General features: G+C 38.3%; 1 protein-coding gene across 8 annotated transcripts in view; it reads right to left on the minus strand.

Annotated features, from left to right (window-relative positions):
• Positions 1 to 23166, minus strand: part of ankrd44 (ankyrin repeat domain 44) — a 212627-nt gene that overhangs the window by 122731 nt on the left and 66730 nt on the right. For 4 of the 8 annotated variants that reach the window (XM_039755868.1, XM_039755866.1, XM_039755867.1 and 1 more), the window contains exon 1: positions 3071 to 3259. The exons of 1 other annotated variant lie outside the window; for it this stretch is intronic. In XM_039755868.1, coding sequence (XP_039611802.1) covers positions 3071 to 3136 — 66 coding nt within the window. In that variant the 5' untranslated portion in view covers positions 3137 to 3259. Of the gene's footprint in view, positions 1 to 3070; positions 3260 to 23166 lie in introns of those variants that run through there. 3 more of the 8 variants (XM_039755864.1, XM_039755870.1, XM_039755869.1) reach the window with 3 other exon arrangements.

Consider the following 23166-nt stretch of genomic DNA (forward strand, 5'->3'; position numbering starts at 1 on the left):
CCATAGACATATATAGATAGACGCTGCATTCACTGTGTTGCCCAGTCGACACAATATGTCAGCGCGTCCGCCATATTGTGAGTGGCAAAAGTGCCATTTAAACTACTACAGGTAGACGTGGAAACTGGGTTTTCTGATGAAAAAACAATAACGTTTAAAAAAGTATCATTTACATACAACAGAATGGCGAATTGTTTAAATGCAATTATTTATATCCATTTATACGCTAATAATGGCAATTATTAAATAATAATAATAATATTATTAAATAATTCCTCCCATATAAGTAACATTTCTCGGACTGCCTTCTTCCATCTCCGAAACATTTATAAACTTCGTCCTGTTCTTACGCAACACAGTACTGAAGTATTGGTTAATGCCGGAGTCACCTCACATATAGATTACTGTAATGCTATTCTATCTGGCATCCCACAAAAACGTATCCATCGCTTACAACTTCTTCAAAATTCTGCTGCCAGGATAATAAGCTGCTGTTCTAAATCCACTGAACATATTACACCGATTCTCTCTCAACTTCACTGGCTCCCTGTTTACAGAATATAATAGGAAATACTGCTCTTAACATTTAAAGCTCTCCACAACCTCACTGATCTCCTACAGACTTACACTCCTCTCGCTCACTCAGATCCTCATCTGTAGCTCGACTTTCTGCACCACACATCAAACTCTAATCTATGGGAGCTCGAGCGTCTCTCCTAGTGCTCCTCAACTCGGGAATTCTCTTTCCTCTCATATACGTCAGCTCGATTCAATAACACAGTTTAAAACTGTCCTCAAAACTTACCTTTTCAAACTGGCATACCAATTGTGAATTTTGCACTGTTACTGCCAGTTATCTTTGTATGTTTGCTAATTATTGCTTTTTGATTTATCATTCTCTTTCTTTAATTTTACTAATGTTGTTTAATTTTATTCTAAGGTGACCCTGAGTGCTAAGAAAGGTGCCTATTAAATAAAATGTATTATTATTATTATTATTAATTATTGAGACGAAAACTTGACCAATGTCTGAAAGTCAAAACAATAAGACTGACAGTCTGGTCTTTCTTATTAAGCACTTTGAGCTACTTTTTTGTATGAAAATGTGCTATATAAATAAATATTGTTGTTGTTGTTCTTTTAACAGTGAAATGATACACTTAATGACAAAAATAAACAATTTTATTGTATACAAATTGGCTTAATAATTTCTGAAAACATTTCACTCATTCATCTCTCAATCTCTCTCTCTCACTTACACACAATTTGGTTACTTAAATATATACAGGATAGGATCTAAAATCCTTGAAACAGAACTGTCTTACGTAACTTTTTCCGTGTGTTGCCACTCTGTAATTTGAGAGTATTCAGTCTGGCAATATTGTGCAGCCTTAGTTTGTGGAAGACAGACACAGCTAAAGACATTAGCATAAAATGATGGTTGTCAATTTCAAACTGTGTTTCCTCAAAGTGCTCCTTGAGAAAAAACACAGCATCTGAACCAATCTCAGCCCAAACAAACTCACTGACAGCTTGCCCTAATGTCGAATGTCAGATAATACGCTCAGATACTTTGACCACCTTGACTGTACCCTCAGAAGGAATCATCAGACCTCCTTTGTTTTTTAATGTGAGCAAGTGGTAGCTTTGATCATATGATGCCGGTACAGCATCTGTTACCAAGCTAGTACGGCACACATCACAGGACAGCTTTCTCAAAATCCCGTCTAAGGGCTACCTGACCTCCCACTGCTTCCTGAGGTGGATTTCTTTGGGAAGCCTTCAAAGTTTGAAAAATGTTAAAAATGTGTGCTTCGATTTAAATGTTTTAAAGACTGAATACTCTTGATTGTAATAGAAATTTGTCATTTTTTCACCCTGTGATTGAGGTCCATAGAGAGCTTTTTTGTAATCACTGGCCTTGAAATAGTCTAAAAAAAATAACCCTGGGGTCAAGTCCTTCTGATCATTTCTGCTCAAAACATTGTTCTTCATCATAAGGGTGTAATTTCCTCCACAAAATACATCCCCAACCATGAGCATTTTCGGATCCAGAGCACTAAAAATAGGGGGGAATGACGTCTTACATAACTAGACATTAAGACGAGTTAAACAATATATATGTGGGGTTTTCTCATACTGGTGAGTCAGGAGGTGTTGGACAAAAAATGCTTAAGTCGTTTCAAAGCACTCATTAAGTAATTCTATTGAACTCAACAAATGTGATTTTTAAAATTCTTAAGTGTCAAAACACCATATTTGATGTGCAACTTTGTTCTAAACCGCCCTGCAATGGACTGGCCAGGGTTTGTTCCTGCCTTGCACCCTGTGCTAGGTGGGATAGGCTCCAGCACCCCCCGCAACCCTGTTCAGGAAAAACAGAGTTAGAAAATGACTGACTAACTTTACTCTAAACCTCAGGAGGGCAGAAAAAAATTTTAAAATGTTCATCATAACACTGGTGGCTACTGGTCCTGCATCCCTGAACCCCATGGAGTTAAAAGACCAGGTCTGTTAGGTGGTACACATAACCTCTCAAACCTGCAGAAGCCCACATGTTCTACATTTCAACAGTTTGATGGAACTTGCTTGGCTTCTCACCTGCTCCCTTTAAGTTCTCAGGTGTATCAGTGCATCTGGAGTATTGTACTCTATCAGTTGTGAACACACAGATACCCCTCTCGTTGGTTTACCCTACCCTGTAAGACCGGCAGGCCTCTCTGGCAGCTGTTGGCCCTCCTTACCAGAAATGAGGACCTCCTTGTGACTGTCTATCCACAGAATTTCTAATATGGGAATGTCTTAACAGAGATGCCCATTTAATATTAAGTCCTCAAATCCTTTTAAACCTTGGCATCTCTCTGCCCCCTGAATACAAAGATCTTAATCTGAGTGATGGAGAAAAACCAAGAAAAAGCTTTAGTTAGCTCAGAATCATGATGATCATTGAACAATAGTCTAACAGTGATAAAAACTAATACGTCAAAAGAAATAAAAAAAACTCTAGAAACAAAAAAATAATAAAAGCAAGAAATCTTAAGGAAGTAAAGGAAAACCTTTTCATATTTACCTTGATATAAAGCATAAAATGAGCATCAGCGATGACGCCGGTCACAAGATTGTCATGGGCTAACATTCCTCCAGATACCCACGATGAAGCCTCAGATAGTCACACCATTAACTATTGGATGTTTTTGTAAATTATTTAAGGAATGCCATTCCAATCTGTTAATCTGCATAAAGGTGCTACCTGGAGCGCCAGGCATATGTACATTTAAACACAGTAAAATCTGCGTTGTTATCTGGCAGGCAAAGAATAGGACATGTTTAGAACTTACCAGATCCAAAGCTGCTGAGCAGGACAATCCTTCCCATTTACAGCAGATCATGTGCCAGGCAGACAAACAAAGCATCAGCTTGTATCGTACTGCTGGCCTTGGTGATGGTGTGCAAAGACACAAATGCCCACCACAGCCAGCCTGTCACACCCCCGCTGGTCCGAGTCACTGAGTGCACATTATTCTACTTGGGCCTTCTCAACATGGCTTTCACAAGCAGCCCTTTCTGAAGTAAACTCATCTTTGCATTTCATTACCAGTCTGCACAACTAACAAAGCAAAGGCATGACTCTCATCTATTGTGTCAGGCCACTGACTTGTATGGCCATTGACATATCTCTAAAGAGCCACTCATCCATTATCAGGATCCCCTTTGTCCATTTACATGTCATGGACAAAAATATAAAAATTGTAAAGGATTTTTGTGAATGCAAAAGGCATCAAATATCAGTAATTAATACTGACAATGTGAAATGTTAGCACCAAGATGGTGCAGCAGTTTGTCCTGTTGACTCCTGTGGCTCAAGTTCCAGTCCAGGCCTACTTACTAGTGTGCAGCTGGCACATTCTCTACATTTCTACTTGGGCTTTTCTCAGAGTTTTCCCGTTTTACTCTAACATCCTCAACATTTGCATGTTAGCTTGACAGTCAGCTCTGAATTGTGGGAACATAATTTCTGTGATGGGCTGTCAGGCTAGACTATGAAGGTTTTCTGCCTTGTGCCTGATGCTGCTGGAATAGGCTCCAAGCAGCCATGACACTAAACTGAAATAAGTAGGTATGGCAATAGAAGTATGGAATTCAAAATGTCATGCTGCGTTCTAAAAATGATCTACAGATGCAGTACATTTGCCTCTGAAATCTCTAAGGCAATCTCAGTCTCTGAAATCTCAATAGGCCCCAAACAAATGCCCTGATTCAAGTGTTAATGCTAAGATGCCATGCCAACCTCACTAAAATCTCCAAGGTGGAATTCTTCATAAGAATTATTATGTATTCATAAGAATTATTTCTTAATGCTTTGAAATCACTTTAGTTTTACTTTTGTCCAGCACCTCCTGAATCACCGGTACGAGAAAACCCTCATGTGTGATAATACCGATTCACTCGTCTCGATGTTTAGTTATACAAGACGCCAGGCTTTTTAGGGTTCATCCCATTTCGGCCCTCAGGACCTGAAAATCCCTAACTTTTAGGCCATTTTGGACCATATTTTGTGCAAGAAAATACACCTCTATGAAAAAGAGTAACGCAATAGGTGTCTTCAGGACAAATGATCAGAAATACTTGAAGTTGTGTATGCCATATCAATTGACCCCAGGGATTCAACCCCAAATTGGATACAAGAGATCAAATTAACTAATTTTCACAAAACTTAAAAAAAAATGGCGGTGTAATATAGACATGTGGAGTGTCATTTTATGCTATTTCGAGATTGCTGATTACAAATGTGATAATATTTTTGATATTTGATTCTTTACTGGTGGTCCCAGGCTTCTAAGAGCCTCTCCTAGAAGTTGACGGACGGCCGGGGCCCTTACCCAGCCAAGAAGCCTCCACAATAGAAGGACTTTGGGAAAGAGAGGGTGTACAGGACATTACCTCTCCTGGTCCTTCCATTGCAGAGGCCTCCTGGTCAGGTAAGGGCCCCAGCCATCCCTCACCAAGGTTAAAGATGATAAATTTCAAACATAAACATTGTTTTAGACTATTTCAAGGCCAGTGATTATGAATGTGATGCTATTTTTGCTTTTTTTAAACTTTTGGTAGTGATCTAGCCCTCTATGGCTCTCTTTTACAGGGTGAAAAATGACAAATGTCTATTACAATCGAGAATATTTAGACTTTAAACATTTAAAGCACTTCTACTCTAACGATTTTATATGACGTTTTTATGTCACTTTTTTGTCATGCATTAAAATCAGGCTTATTTTAATTAATTCAATTATTCATTCATTCATTCATTCTTTGCATTTATATAGCGCTTTTATCATTACTCAAAGCGCTCAGCAATTGCAGGTTAAGGGCCTTGCTCAAGGGCCCAACAGAGCAGAGTCCCTATTGGCATTTACAGGATTTGAACCGGCAACCTTCCGATTGCCAGTGCAGAGCCCTAGCCTCAGAGCCACCACTCCACCTATTTTAAAACCTACATATATATGTTTGGTATCATTCTTTTCAAAATTTATCAAACTTTAATGTGATGTTGTTAGATTTTCAGATTCTTATTCTGTTTTTAGATTATAAACTAAAAAACATCAAGAACTCACATCCCACAAGATGAGACTTTCTCCCAAGAGATTTAACCAGGCCCGAGGCCGGAAATAAAAGACAAAGAGCAGGACTGCTGTTGTACAGGCATTTAAATGATTGAAGGAGTGACCGTGTCTCCTTGGGGTGCGTTCAGCCCCGCTCTTCACAACCTGAGCAGCAGACGCGAAGTGGCTGGCGCTTAGCGCAGGCCAGGGGGGTTGGCAAGTGAAGTGAGCAGGGAGTGAATCCCCTAGTATTTTAATATTTTAAATATTTGATGTAACTACTTGTTTATTATGTGCTTCAACCTCACAAAGTAAATTACATTTCTTATGGACACCATGAATTATGGTGGATTACGCTAATTCAGACTTTTTTCCCCCACTATTTTGCATACCCACCAACTGTTTTCAGCAGGCACACAGATACATGGTGGAAATGGAAATATCACCAAAGTAAATTTCAAGCTAAACACACAAAAGCGCAGCTACATCAGTGGCATTTAGAAGCCTTACTATTATAAAGCTACAAATGTAACAGCTGTTCATTTTTTCCTTTCCTTCTTTCTCTTAGCAACTAATCAACCTGAGCAAAATCATCTCTGTATAGTGAAGCACAGCAATAACAGCTATAAAACTTAATCACACCCCAGGGAAAGAAAAAAAGCACTATTTCGGTGAAAATAACTAATAACTAATCAGTTCATCACTGTGATCTGTCCTTTGAAATTGCTTTATGACACTAACTCCATTTTTCAACATTAAGACAAAGATCTGGCTTGCAATGACACACATACAATAGTATTCAGCTTTTACTAGAATAAAACATTTTTAGATTTTCCAAACGGAAAGACTCTGGAAAAGCAACAGGTGAGGGGAAAGTCAGGAAGAATATTCAGCTTATTCCACCAGCAAGGAGAAATAAACGAGAAGAGTCTGGACTGAGATTTTATGAAAAGCAGAAATGGCATCACCAAACGTTCATCAGCAGACCTGAGAGGGTGGGAAGGAGCACAGGATTTCACAAGTGTCTACAAATGCATTGTATAGGTGCTGACCCAATGATTACTCCTTAGGTAAGCATCAAGGATTTGAACTTAGCATGCTTTGCTACAGGGAGTCAATGTAATAATCTGAAAAGAGGAGTGACATGTACCTGCCTCAGCTGGTTGAATACTAAAAATGCCTCTGCATTTTGAATCGTCTGCAGTGATTTGATGACACATGATGATACTCGTACTGACAGAGAGTTGCAGTAGTCCAGACGTGACAAGAACAAAACCATTAATAAGGAGTTTTGTTACATACTCTCTTAGATACTCTCTAATCTTGTAGATGTTGTATAAAGTGAATCTGCAAGACCAAGAGACTGTTGCAACATGGTCATTGAAGGACAGCTGTCCATTCATCACTTGGTGGGTGTTAACGATAGTAAGCCAAGCTGAGCAGAGAATAGGTCCTGAATAGACTGACAAGCTGGGATAACAAGAAGGCAGGGCTATAGATGGTGTTCCTTCCTGAGACATGCAGAGATTTTAGCTGATACCATGTGGTCCCCTGGAGGGAATGACAGGTACAGATACATATTATCATGACAACACAGATATGAGAAACCATGGGACAGGACAATGGAGCCTAATGAAGAGGTGTATAAAGAGAAGAGAGGACTCAGCACTGATCCCTGGGGCACCCTTCTGCTTGCCTGATGCAACCTTGAAATCTCTTCTCACCAGAACACATGGTAGGATCTGTCCTGAGGGCAATCCTAGTGATGCCAAGGTCAGAGAGGGTGACAAGCAGGATCTGGAGATGGACTGTTTTAAAGGCAGTGGAAATACCTACCAGGATGAAAACAGAAGACATGCTTGTAGCTTTAGCCAGCCGTTATGTGTCTATGCTATATTAGTTGACGTTTTGTAGCAATATTTGGACAGTGTAAGCATATACACAACTGAGCTGTTGGCTGTCTGTTGGAATGGTTTAACACAGAATGATGTGCTGCATTTTTAACAGTTTGCTCAGTTGTGATGCACTCAGAGATGAAAATCCCGAATGCTCAATGAGCATCTAAGAAATAAAGACTGTGAAGCAAAGGGTTAAATAGAGAAGGCAAATTTGCAGCAAGGAATTTGGTAACTTTAAAACAATACATATTTAATAAGTAAAAACCCTAAACAATGTCACTAGATCAAATTTGTGAGTCAAGTTAGTAGTATTAGTATTAATATTGCCACAAATACAGAATGTCTGACCAATGTGCAACAAGCACCATGACAAACAAGAATATATTAAAATAAAGAGCTGGATTTTAATTAGGAGAAACAACAAATAAGCTTACTTAATGTACGTTTTGTTCCTCTTCCTACGTTCTCATTACCAGAGAAAAATCACTTGTGATTACCCAAATATGTTAAATGCAGTTATCATTCCATTTTTGTTTTCCTGTGTTTTGCTTCTTTTGAAGAAGACATAATATTCCATACCCATTTCTCTGTTATGTATATCAAGGCACTTTACTTGTTTTACAAATTAAACAACTGAATGCATTAAATGTTGCATTGTAATGATTTTTAAGTAGTTCCTTCTCGTTATTATTGTTTATTTAGCATGTGTTTTTTTCAAAGCAGCATACAAAAGATCTCTAAAGTGGGTTTGAGTGTTTATCAGGAAATTACTGAGTTAATTAGCAATACAGAACAAAATATTAAAGCAAAGCACAAGAAATGTAATTTGCAGTTGCTACCATGGCTAGGTAAAAAAGTGCTGCCAGTGAAGGCAGATTAGGAAGTTCAGGGCTGCACATGGGAGCAACTAGTCAAGGGACGACATACGGACTAAAAATAAGCTGTTTCTTTTATGTACTTTACAGTTGAAACAAAAATGAAATGAAGCTCATGTGAATAGTTTATTTTCATTACATCTCATTGTTTCAGACATTGTGTGTCAAGTCAGCAACCAACTAAACTGCGGCGTGCCTTAGGCAAAAGTAATGAGTATTGTTGACATTAAAAAGACCCTTTGAAGTGAAATGAGAAAATGAGACAGCATATCATACTAGATTGTATAACTCTCCATTCATAACATCAAAACTGCCTAAATATCTGGGGATAACTATCACAGGTAAATATAATGATATTTTCCAATACAATTTGGGAAGTAATGTGGATAAAATCAGCCAAGATGTTAACACCTTAGCAGGGAAAATTAACACTGTAAAAATGAACATCCTAACTAAGCTACTATATTTATTCTAAAGTATTCTTATATACTGTGGCGGATGGCCGGGACACCACTTCAGGATATGTTCCGGGAGAGTAAGCATGAACTACGGCAACCCCCCTGTGATGCAACAGTGCGTCGGACTCCTGCAGGGCTTCATAGGAGTTGGAGTTTGGTGCAGCCCTGTTGGGATCCACAGGCACCGCCAGGAGTGCTGCTGCAGGAGTTGCTGAGCCCATATGGGCAGTGTTTTCGCCACACCCGGAAGTGCAGCCAGAAATGGGCAATCAAGCACCTGGAGCACTTCCGGGTGCCTTATAAAAGGAGCCACCAGCCACCACTCGAGGAGCCAGAGTCGGGAGAAGGGAGACAAAGCTTGCCGGAGAGGAATGGAGGAGACAAAGAAAGTAAAAGAATTGTGTTTTTGTGCCGTGTTTGTGGGACTGTGTTGTGCCTGTCGGAATGGGGAAGGAGTTGCCCACAGACAAAGAAAAAGAAATAAAACATTTATTTGTTTTTTCAGTGTGCCTCCCGTGTCTGTCTGTGCCGGGCGCCTATATAGTGCCTTATCACAATACATACATTAGCAAATCAGTCTTTAAGAAATTAGACTCAATTATAACATCATTCATCTGGAATGCAACTTTACAAAGATCTAATGCAGAAGGTGGCATGGCACTATACAACTTTCAATGTTAGTAATGGGCAGCTACACACAAAAAAAACCTTTGAAATCTGCAGAAACTCATAATTCCACACATGCCTAGCTTGCAATGGAAAATAAATCCTGCTCTAAATCATCCTTGTATATCCAGCCTTGTGCTTCGCTCAAAACTAACTATCATCACTACACCAGTAATCTTGTCATTCACTAACTACTTAAAATATGGACGCAATGCAGAACACATTTCAAGGTAAAGGAACTCTTATCTTTTGTGCTTATACACAATAATCATCTGTTCACCTTCTCAGACATACTCAATATTTACCTCATGGTAAATTTTATCTAAGGATTAAGACACAAGGAGATCTTTATATAGACAACATATTTGCATCTTATGAACAATTATTTTCAAATTTCAACCTACCAGCTATACACTTTTTCCTATATGCAAATCAGACTTTTTTAAGAAGAAACCTTCTCAACTTTCCACATCTCACTCCCATATCAATCACAAAGGCCATATTGATCAGTCTTGACAATGACTCGGATAGCATCTCAACAATATATAAAACATTTCAAAGAAGCTACCTGTCAAAGATCTTAGGTAATGGTGGGAAAGAGAACTTTCAAACAGCATCTCAGAAAAGAGTAGAGACATACATAGAAAACACTCCAGTTCTAAAAGCATTCCATAATTTTATTAAAGGTCTTTTATCAATCACAGTTATATCCCTTAAAATTGTCCAAAACATATCTAGGGCACGACTAAACATTTCTTTATCTGTTATTTATCTAACACAAAATCACATTTTATGTTTCATTTTTCATGTACAATTTGTGTTTTATGTTTCAAAATGTTTGCACTTTTTCTCCTGATTTTTTGTATACCAGTAAAATAGTGTCCTCACCATCTCAACCAGAGGAAAAGTTTCATCTCATATACTGGAGAAACAGTGGATGCACAGAACAATACTTACAGCTTGTGAAGAATGGAAGGTGCTAACCCATAACTAATTTCTAAGGTGTCTCTATCTTAAATAATACCACTCTTCAATTCTTCATTAACAAGAAAAGCTGGGTCGGACATTTGAAATATTATATTTTGTGCATCAATTTAAATATTGAATGTCAAAATATTTTCTATTATAATAGAAATGTGTCATTTTCTCCCTCTGAGAGAGGTCCATAGAGGGCTACAACCTAGTAAAGAAATAAAAATCAAAACTAACACCATATTCATAATCACTGACCTTAAAACAGCCTAAAACGATACCCCACATGCTTATGTTAGAAATCTGTAATTTTGAACCAACTGGGAGTGCCTCTTAGATGGCTACAACCACCAGTTAGGAACCAAATATCAAAAATGTTATCAATATATGTGATCAGCAACCTCACAAACACATAACCAACGCAACACCACTTGCCTATATCATCAATCGCCATTTTTTTTTCAGTTTTGTAAAAAGGTATGAAGTTGACTCCTCATATTCCATTATGGGGTAAACCCCTGACGTCAGTCGATGTGGCATATCAAGTCCTTCTGATCATTTTTGCTGAAGACATCCATTGCTTTAATCTTCATCCCAAGAGTGTATTTTCGTGAACAAAATATGGCCCAAAAATTGCCTAAAATTATGGCCTTTCAAATGACAAAGATATGGAGGAAACAGTATATGGAGTGAAAATGTACAGTTGTGCTTGAAAGTTTGTAAACCCTTTAGAATTTTCTATATTTCTGCATAAATATGACCTAAAACATCATCAGATTTTCACTCAAGTCCTAAAAGTAGATAAAAAGAAACCAGTTAAACAAATGAGACAAAATATTATACTTGGTCATTTATTTATTGAGGAATATGATCGAATATTACATATTTGTGAGTGGCAAAAGTATGTGAACCTCTAGGATTAGCAGTTAGTTTGAAGGTGAAATTAAAGTCAGGTGTTTTCAATCAATGGGATGAAATCAGGTGTGAGTGGGCACCCTGTGTTATTTAAAAAACAGAAATTTATCAAAGTCTGCTCTTCATAACACATGTTTATGGAAGTGTATCATGGCACAAACAAAGGAGATTTCTGAGGACCTCAGAAAAACAGTTGTTGATGCTCATCAGGCTGGAAAAGGTTACAAAACCATCTCTAAAGAGTTTGGACTCCACCAATCCACAGTCAGACAGATTGTGTACAAATGGAGGAAATTCAAGACCATTGTTACCCTCCCCAGGAGTGGTCGACCAACAAAGATCACTCCAAGAGCAAGGCATGTGATAGCCGGTGAGGTCACAAAGGACCCCAGGGTAACTTCTAAGCAACTGAAGGCCTCTCTCACATTGGCTAACGTTCATGTTCATGAGTCCACCATCAAGAGAACGCTGAACAACAATGGTGTGCATGGCAGGGTTGCAAGGAGAAAGCCACTGCTCTCCAAAAAAAAAAACATTGCTGCTCATCTACAGTTTGCTAAAGATCACGTGGACAAACCAGAAGACTATTGGAAGAATGTTTTGTGGACGGTTGAGACCAAAATAGAATTTTTTGGTTTAAATGAAAAGCATTATGTTTGGAGAAAGGAAAACACTGCATTCCAGCATAAGAACCTCATCCCATCTGTGAAACATGGTGGTGGTAGTATCATGGTTTGGGCCTGTTTTGCTGCATCTGGGCCAGGATGGCTTGCCTTCATTGATGGAACAATAAATTCTGATTTATATCAGAGAATTCTAAAGGAAAATGTCAGGACATCTGTCCATGAACTGAATCTCAAGAGAAGGTGGGTCATGCAGCAAGACAACGACCCTAAGCACACAAGTTGTTCTACCAGAGAATGGTCAAGGAATAAAGTTAATGTTTTGGAATGGCCAAGTCAAAGTCCTGACCTTAATCCAATTGAAATGTTGTGGACGGACCTGAAGTGAGCAGTTAATGTGAGGAAACCCACCAACATCCCAGAGTTGAAGCTGTTCTGTACGGGAGAATGAGATAAAATTCCTCCAAGCCGGTGTGCAGGGATGATCAAAAGTTACTGGAAACGTTTAGTTGCAGTTATTGCTGTAAAGGGGGGTCACACCAGATGCTGAAAGCAAAGGGTCACATACTTTTGCCACTCACAAATATGTAATATTTGATCATTTTTCTTAATAAATAAATAACCAAGTATAATATTTTTGTCTCATTTGTTTAACTGGTTTCTCTTTATCTACTTTAAGGACTTGAGTGAAAATCTGATGATGTTTTAGGTCATATTTATACAGAAATATAGAAAATTCTAAAGGGTTCACAAACTTTCAAGCACAACTGTATATCAATAGTGTGAGTTTGCTCATACTGGTGAGTCACAAAGAGCTGGACTAAAAAACCTACAGAGATTTCAAAGTGTTTGTAAGTAATTCTTATGAACACAATATGCACTGTAGAAACTTGTAATTTATATATTTCAGTATGCAGAAGCAGGTTCAGGCTCAAAACATTTTCACCAACCTCTGTTATTTTCATTGCCGAAGGCTCTTTGTGAGTGAAGGTTGTAAGCAGGAATGCAGTTGTATTTCTTTGCAAGTAGGCCAAAGCTGATTTTGTTCATTTTCTACCCTTATGCTGGATCTGTGTTGCTGTTTGTCTCTAAGCCACCCCACCTGTCTTTCCTTACTGATTGCCAGGTGACAAAGGCCAATTAAATCACCAACAAAGCTTCATATACTGTATGAACTGCAAAAACAGAAACTTGATATAAAAGTTCCTAAACAAGAAACAAAACAGAGTTGCAATGAAACAGAATTAAATAATGAACTGTCACAAAACAGATTTGAGACAAAATCAAACTCATATTTAACCTGCCTTCAGTTTCAAAAGCTTAAAATCCATGTACACATTAATACAAACTTTGAAGGAACTAACACAAAAATGTGAACCATGTCACTGTCACTCTCACATATGACACTGTGTTCCCATGCTCAGTCAACTTGTCATGTGTGTCGCTCAGGTGTTTTCTCATATTATCTTGAAGTGGCTAAGCGGAGGTAAACATCTTTATTCTTCTCTTTCTTCTTCTTCCAGCTGCCCCCTTTAGGGGTTGTCACAATGGATCATCTTATTCCATATCTTTCTGTCCTCTGCATCTTCTTCTCTTACACCCATCACCTGCACGTCCTTCTCACCACATCCATAAACCTCCTCTTAGGCCTTCCTCTTTTCCTCTGGCCTGGCAGCTCTATCCTTCGCATCCTTCTCCCAATATACCCAGCATCTCTCCTCTACACATGTCCAAACCAGCATCAATCTTGCCTCTCTGACTTTGTTTCCCAACCGTCCAACTTGAGCTGACCTTCTAATGTACTCATTTCTAATCCTATCCATCCTCGTCACACCTAGTGCAAATCTTAGCATTTTTAACTCTGCTACCACCAGCTCTGTCTCCTGCTTTCTGGTAAACATCTTTATTAAACAGTATTTAATGAACAGACAATAGGGTTTTTCATTGATGTTTATTGTTATTAATAAACATAGTCTGTCCATTTTCATGAACAGGTGGGTTTTCTGCAGGTATTCCAGTTGTCCTTCAAAGTTTCATTCAACACATTACGCTGATGTGTGATGCTGTCATTTGAGCAAAATTACCAGCAATTTTCTGTGGCCAGGGTACAGTTAAACTTTTTTTAAATTTAAATTAATTGCAACTAGATGTTCATGTAACAAAAATTCCCTTTACGAAGGGCACACCACAATAATGAATTGGACTCGTTGAGTTTGAGAATGGTATACGGTATTATGAATACTATAAACATTTCATACATCCATTCAATTTAGGATTGTTGAGATCAATCAGTGCATGATATACAGCGGTGTACTTATCACATTGTCAGTGGATTCTGAAAAAGTACTCCATTAAATATTAATCATTTATTTAACCAAACTAGAGATGGGACCTGAATTTTATTTATTTTATTTTTTGTAAAATATCTTCACTGCATTTACGACATCAAATCCAGAAAATTCACTCCATGCTAAATTTCCTGAATTTTTTCAGTGACTATTTACTGCCCACTTCAAGTTTTATACTCCTCACCTCCATTCCCCTGAGAGTCTGTCAAGCCAAAGCAGCAAAGTCGGAGGATGTCCTGAACAACTTCCTTCCCTCTTCCTCTCTGGCAGGCACAACTTGCCAAATACACTCATAAAAATACAAGAAGCAATCCGAAGCAAATTACAGCCTGAACCAGTCACTGTGTTTATTCTTGGATTGTGAGGTTTGGTGCATAAGCAGAGGAATGTGTTTATATATATATATATATATATATATATATATATATATATATATATATATATGTGTGTGCGTGTGTGTGTGTTTGTAGACAGCAGGAGGAGGTTTACAAGGCTTAATGTAGCACAGAGTCTGAGTGAGAGGCCATGAGGTCAGAGCTCCAAGAGCGTGGACTCTGGATTGGGGTTGGTAAACATGCTACTGCATCATGAAGACAGCAGGCAATTAGAAGAATGTTTAAAAGAAGAAAAAGCAAAGTTCAAGAGGAAATGGAAAATAGTGTCACCAGAAACAGAGCACTGAGTCGCAAGACCAGGCAGTTGTGAGAGGATCTCCTAACTCATGGTAAATGAATGTAAAAGTGCTGGAAACACAATTTCTACATTATAAAAACCTGCAGCAATGGACATGGAGAAGCGAAAATGAAAAAAAGTAATGGGGATGAGAAGCAATGAGTGTAAGGTCCAGTGTGGAATGCATGTACTAACTTGCCATTCATTCAGCACAAAATCAACAGCAAAATATTTCAGGCTATATCTGCACACTTGGTCCATGGACTTCATAGAGTTTAACCATTCTTGCAGTTTTCACTCCAAATATGTGCAGCTTAAACTGACTTGTGACAATAAATTTAACCCAGTGAGTGTAGGTGGGTGAGCATGCTTACAGGTTGGCACTATCTGCAGGTGTGTTTTCTGCCACGTATTGTGATAGCCCAGGTTGTCTGCAGCTGTCATAATCCTCTTGAACCCTGGAACATCAATAATCACAACATAGGATAAGCTAGGTCGAGGGAGTAAACACACATGGAGCTTACTTGTCCACAAGCAGTAATTATGTTTATCCAAAATGTAGAATCTAAGGTGGTGTCAAACAAGTTCAAATCAGTGAAATAAATACTCCACAAAATCAACATAGTGCCTCTGAGGGTTAAAAAGATCCCTTTATTAATAAAGAAGTTAAAATTCGCAAAGAAAGATAAAAGTTCACAGACGGTCTCTATGTATTCACACGGATGCCACCCCATCCCTCTTAATATGTATTGTTAACAAGAACCTGTAGACCCGGAATTGCCACCGCATTCACTCACCACAACTCTAAGGGTGCCATGCCCTCCCTTGGACGCTGCTGCATCAGGACTCCTTGTATCCTCGATTACTGGGACATCTTTCACCAGCTGTCTTTTCAGTCCTGCAGTGGCCGACAGTACCACCATCTCCAAGAGCTCTAACAACCCTCTGGACCTGCTCTCTGAAAACTGTTCAGCAGTCTGGTGTTGCCAACTCGCCCTCCACTGTCTGCCTTCCCCCTCTCATTCGGTCATCGTCTTGTCTCTGTTTTGTTGTTTCTGTTCTGTCTCCTTACTGCACTGACCCCATCCCTTTTATACTCCACATGGTCCCTGCCTAATTTCCATGCTACTTTCGGTTGGCAATCACTAATTATTCCTCTTGTCAGCACATGCGTGTCCCGCACAAACTCGGGAAACCCGGGATATGCCAGCATCAAATGGGTTTAAATAATGAAAATTAACCTGCACACCACATGATACTCACAACATGTACCTAATGAGCAAGGTGCTGAATCAGATAGAAGGGCGAGTAAATTTAGACAGTCAATCAATGCTTGGTTTAGTTCTTATTTATTAAATCAATTCCAATATGTATAGAAATGTGCTGACAGTACTCCATCATTATACACAGAACTGAAATATGGTGTCCCGCAGCACTGGGACCTTTACTGTTTTCACTTTACATGCTTTCACTGGGATCTCTCATTTGAAAACATAATGTTAATTTTCACTTGTATGCAGATGACACACAGTTATACCTTTCATGTGGATCAAATGAAGTTTCTCCAATGTTGTTTTTAATTAGTTGTGTTAGTGAATTAAAGGAGTAGATAGATGAGAACTACTTGTCTTTAAATATAGATAAAACAGAGATGTTAATTGTTGGAGGAAATGACACTGATCACAACAATATTTTGTCGTCATTTAACTCAGTTGGAATCCCAATTAATTTTACTGAATCAGCCCGAAATCTAGGAGTTATCTTTGACTCTAGCATGTCATTTAAAGCACATATAACAAAGTTGTCCAAATCATGGTTCTTCCATCTTAAAAATGTTGGAAAATTAAGGCGCTTTCTAAATAAACAGGATTCTGAGAAATTAATTCATGCTTTTATTTCTAGTAGGATTGACTACTGCAATGCGGTGTTCACTGGCTGTTCAAACTGTTCTCTATACAGCCTCCAGTTAATCCAAAATGCTACTGCAAGAATTATTACAAGAACAAGAAAATACAAACACATAACTCCAGTTCTTAAATCCATACATTGGCTCCCGGTTAAGTTTAGGGCAGATTTCAAAATCATCCTTTTAACATATAAAGCATTAAATGGCCAAGGTCCGACTTACTTGTCTGAACTTATCATGACTTACAAACCTGAGCGCACATTAAGATCTCAAGATGCTGGTCTGCTTAGGATTCCAAGGATTAATAAAATAACAGTGGGAGGCCGAGCTCTTAGTTACAGGGCCCCTAAACTGTGGAATTGTCTGCCTGCTACTATAAGAGCTGCCCCTTCGGTCTCAGCTTTTAAATGCCGGCTGAAGACTCACTACTTCAGTTTAGCACATCCTGACTAGAGCTGCTGATTAACTGTACAGACTGCATCTCTGTTGTTAGTCATTAGCACTAAAGCATAAGTAACATGATAGTTACAATTTGATACTAACCCTCACCTATTCTGTTTCTCTTCTCGGTACTCAAATGTGGAACTTGGTGCCACGGCCCACCTGCCAAGTTGTTTTGCCTGTCTAAGGTAAAGTCATCCCTGATTGAGGATCACAGGAATTGTGGGAAAGAGGGGTCCTTTCATCGGATTGGCTGGCCCAGCGCTGTTTCAGCTGTGGAATGGCCAAATGGGGGAGGCAGCTTGATGGATGAGGTCTCCAGGACTCTAAACAAATCCAAATCATATTATGTGATATCATCTATTGTTAAATTCTACACCCACTGCACGCCCAACCTACCTGGAAAGGGGTCTCTCTTTGAACTGCCTTTCCCAAGGTTTCTTCCATTTTTTCCCTAAAAGGGCTTTTTTGGGAGTTTTTCTTGTCTTCTTAGAGAGTCAAGGCTGGGAGGCTGTCATGAGGCAGGGTCTGTTAAAGCCCATTGCGACACTTATTGTGTGATTTTGGGCTATACAAAAATAAATTATATTGTATTGTAATGCTTTAAGCAAACACCATCCTTGCCCCTTTAAGTTATACCACACTGATTTTAAAACAATACTTTTCATCATTATATAGTCACACTATCATAGAATAAAGTGCCAAACATAACTAAAAATGTCCTATACATAAATTATCAAGTATAGGACAATCACAGGAAAAAACAGAAAGGGGTAATGAAAATGCATTGGAGAAAAGCCACACAGCCTAATTGAATGCCCTGTTTACCAAATGGAGTGGTTCTTTAAGATCCCACACTTTGGACTTCATCCTTCCAACCCGTAAAATTTCACCCAATTCTTGACAGCAGAGTGAAGTACAAATTGCCAAGAAGCAGCTGTTACTCTCCACCTAAGACTCAAATCTGTGTCACCCTGTAAGTCACTTTTACTTTAGGGTGATTCTATGAAGTTTTAGGTACCAGCCCAAAGTGCCCAGTGTAGTGTGGCCACTGCAGCCTTGACCCTTAAAACGTCAGGTACCATGGCAGGGTTCAGGCTGCCTCCACTAGACTTCACTTTAAAGAATTGCCCCCAGTCCCGAGTTGATGTGGCATTCTGTCTTCCTGTATTCCTGAGACAATCCTGCATGGTGCCAATACACCCAGAACCCCCCATCCTGCACTATCTGTCTCACTGACATGCTATCTGGTCAGCCTACAGTACCATGTGACCACACATATGCAGACACGCCTTCCAACTGCCAGGGGGGTGTGTCTCTCACTTTATACTCTTTTCCTACACCACAGTGCGATCATCTTTTACGTATTGCTCTTTTCCTACACCACAGTGCGATCATCTTTACTTTTACGTAACTCTTGCAAATTATGCAACCCACTGAGCAACTGCAACAAAACTTTAGAAAATGTGAAGTGAAGTAACATTAACGTAAAAAAAATTAGAAATCCCACAATTCTGGATTGGGGTAAGAGGCCAAAAAAATAAAAGGATGGGTGAACAATTGATTAACCTTAAATATTTACTCAAGCATTCAGTTAAGCAACTGATTAGTTCAACAGATGTTTAATTAAGACATTAATTCATTTACTTATATTTTTCTTCAACAATTTAAACAGCCAACTTTATTTTTATATTCAAAGTCTCAGTGAGTTCACCGGATTTGATTGCAGATCAATTAAGCAAAACAATTCTTCAATATGTTTATGTAATTTTTTTTGTGGTAGCAAAAAATAGAATGGGAAGGGAAGGGATGGGACTGGGATGATAGTCCCACAAAACCCAAGCAGAAGGTCATCTGTGGTATTTAGGAGTTTTCTAAATTGACCCTCTGAATTACATGAAGAATACTTTTATAAGAGACTAGAATTCAGACAGAAGATAAGCTATTAGCCAGCCATGACCGTGTACATTTTAGCCTTGTAGTTTTGTCAGTGATTTAAGATTTACTGGTTGTCCCTAAAATCTCTTTGATTTGTTAAAGTTTCTTCTTGAGATTAAAAGTCTTAATGAAGCTTCTTAGAACTCTCAAAGATCATTTGAGTTCATACTGGTGAGTAGTGGTGATTGGCGAAATTCAGTAAAGCATTTTTCGTAGCAGACATACTTTGTTGACTAGTGACCTTGCTTGCCAAATATTTTCCTGGAAATATGCCATGTGGCTGGCTTAGACAAACATATTTTTCCCTGTGCCCCATGATGTTTTGCAAGGTATGCGGGACATCATAGAGGCATAGCAGCCATGCGTAGAACTTTCTTGCATGCTTACTGTAAGCATACTTGCCCCTAATGCCCCATGTATAAATAAAATATTAATTCATCAAAAATTCTCTGAAAACAAAGAAACTTGGATACGCATAAAAGGAAGAGAAAGAGTTGCCTGAAACAGGTAATCCAGTAGAAAAAACAAATAACAAAAGTAATAATATTAACATAGACAAAAGAATGAAAAATGAACAAAAAATACATAGATACATTTCCACTACAATTCTCAATTTTGATCTGTAAGACCTGATTCTCTGCCTGGAATATAAAGTCAGCAAATGGTCCTCCAGCTGCATGAAAAAACACTATCTTAAGGGGACAGGGCACATAATTAAATAAATGGATATAAAACTGAAAAAAACATACAAATAATTTATAAACAAAACAATAGTCAAAAAGGATAAAAACATAATATGTACAATAAACACATTTAAATAATAACAAAAATAAGTCAATGAATGAAACTCGATTTTGGCCAGGGTTGAAACTCTGGCTAAAACACGACAACAAGAAGCGTGTTTGAAGTGAAAAGTCTTATGGATGGATGGACGACAGACAGACAGACAGACAGACAGACAGAGAGAACTTTATTTGTCCAAATGCTATGATAAAATCATACATCATGTGTGTATACACAGCAACGATTACAACTTGCAGATTTCTTGTGCGATAACTACATTGTTGTTTCACAATGCCTGTTCATAATAAATTTAAAAAAAGACAAAACAAAGCTGCAGAAAAATAAATGCTGTAAAATTTTGGTCAAACAGATACAATCTGCATGGGGCTCCAGCTTTACATAGATAAGGATTTGCATTGGTATAAACATCAATCCTTTTAGCCTTCTTCTGAATCCACTCTATACTGGAAGCATCAGATGCAAAGCAGGCAACAACGCTACTGTGCCCAGATGGACACATAAAGGCTTATTGTAAAAGAATGGTTAAAAAATGACATCGAGAAAAAAGGCTAAGAAAAGAATAGTTAAAGATTAGGTAAAGGGTCATTACCAAAGTGGAAAAACAACAAAGATAGATAGAACTTTATAAATAGAACTTTATTTGAGCCCCAGGGGAAATTTGGGAAGCCACAAAATACAAGCAAAAAGTCAGTACCAAATTCTGAGTAGAAAAATGAGCATAGGTATTTATGGAGTATTTTATAAATATCTCAACACTGGGGATGCAGACAGTACTACACCACCATCTTTTATAGACAGGAGGTGATGAGGCAATCCGACAAATTACTGCCCACCCAATGGGTCATATTAAAAGCAAAGCGCATAATAGCCACAAGGAAAATGTCAACGTTTAAAATAATGGTGCTGATAATAATTTAAAAAGCCAATTCTGGAAAACCAAAAAAATAAATAAAATTAATGAATACAGCAAATATAAAATTACAAAAAATGGTCAGAGAATCAGAGTTGGACACCAAACCACTGCAAAGTACACCCAAAGACACAATCACACTCTGTCAACCAAACGCCAGTTTACAAACACATAGTGGTTAATCTATACATCTGAAGTATTATTTTCTTATTTATTATGTGCAATAATCCCCCCGGACATTGGGGGAAACATAAAATTTACACACAGTGAGTAGGTCAAGAATTGACTCCAAATCTTAAACATTAAAGTTCCTATTTTAATAAAAAGTTACTTACAGCAGCATCAGACATACAGTATAAAAACTCTGGAAACAGCAGTAGTAGAATTCAATATGCTTAGCCTTCACTGATAAGCTATAAAGTCACCTAACCTAGCAGCATTTTTAAGCAGAAATTTCAGACTTTAAAAAATGCTCACACATGGTATTTCACTTGACATTCTGGCTTAAACATACAACTTCCAGCTAACTGCTCATTTATTTGTTATCCTTCAGGAGCAAAATGTATGGTAGATTCAAAATGAAGTCATAATTTAATGCATTTGCTGAGTGCCTCCTGGAAACACACTGTGTCTTAAAGAGCGAGGGCCCCCCAGTTAAAAACCAAATGCAGCAAACACTGACACTGAGCTTAACCTCCATCTAAGACAACTCATTACATGACTAGCTGGCCAAATTTCTAGACCTTGGTTGCACAATAAAACAATCCATAGCATAGATATACAAATTTAAAAATCACTCCGCTTCACACTCTTGGCCTCACTCAGAAAACACTGCCTAGCTGTTCATCCAGATTGTGAAGTTCAGCAACAAACTGATCACCTCGGGTGGCACTTTGGTAAGAGCAGCATTCTCACGTAACTTTTTTATCCACATTCAGTCTGCAGTTAAACTTGCCTTGACTCCGATTTTTTGGCTTTTATGAAATACTATTGTTTGTTCAAATTAATTTTGCAAGTGATTAAAATCCAACATGACTGATATCAATCCTGATCCCGATATCAATTCTGAATCTGCAAAATTAATAAAAAATCTATTCATCAGACAGATGCAACCAAATAAACAAATAATGAATACCAGCTGCAGTTCATGAAGACTTCAAACTGCTAACAGTGAAGGACATCTTTGAATTGGTGAGCTCATGATGGCAAGTGCTCAAAGATGCTTTGAGTGTATTGATCACTGCCAAATCTGTCTGCAAGACTCTCAGGGAAAGTATGCATTTGAGGCACGACATTACAGAAAATGCACAGCAACTGGGCTGTATAGTCAGGATTTTTTTTTTTTACATTTCATATTTATTCAATAAGATCAAACCTGCGTCAAAAGAGTGAAAAATCCAAATCCGAACTGTTATCTGAATGACAGTTGTCATGTTTAGGGCCTCCTCACAGGCTTCAGTCGAAGTATGTAATATCCCACCAGGATGAGAGGGGCCTCTGCCTCTAACACTGTAATCACCTTCTTTCTCCAAAGTGTCAAGAATCCACCTAGTGAGGACAAATGACCCCACCCCTTCCAGTTCAGCCGCCATAAAAAAGCAGGCATCCAAGAAGGAGGTGTCATTACTGGCTTGAAAAACCCACCAGACAGAGCTTCACTAGCAGTACAACTTGGACATCCAACCTAACATCGTTACCTTGTTGCCTTATTTATCCAGCATAATGGGAGGTATGCAAAAGAGCATTTTCTTTTGTTTTTGCTTTATTTGGTCTCAGGACAATAAATGGGACAACCTGGTAAGATCCCCAAATTTTTCTGTGTAGTGGAGATGTCATTCCTGCACCCAGCCACACAGTATAAACAATTATTGTTCAGAATTGCTGTCTATTTAACCTTCCAGCCTACCAGGCAGCTTACAGTGACGGTGCCAGCACAATTAGAATTTTACTATGCAGTCCCATAAACAATAACCATATAGGTTACATTTAGATCCATGAACTAAACTAACATAATCACAAAACTCAATGAAACTGCCGTATAATAATTATCTTTAGCCATTTATCCATTATTCTTGTTTACTGTATCCCCGATAATGTATGCAAAAATGCAATACTACCATTCAATCAATGCATGGTGTCAGTT

This window comes from Polypterus senegalus, chromosome 6, assembly GCF_016835505.1.
Source record: "Polypterus senegalus isolate Bchr_013 chromosome 6, ASM1683550v1, whole genome shotgun sequence".
NCBI lineage: Eukaryota > Metazoa > Chordata > Cladistia > Polypteriformes > Polypteridae > Polypterus > Polypterus senegalus.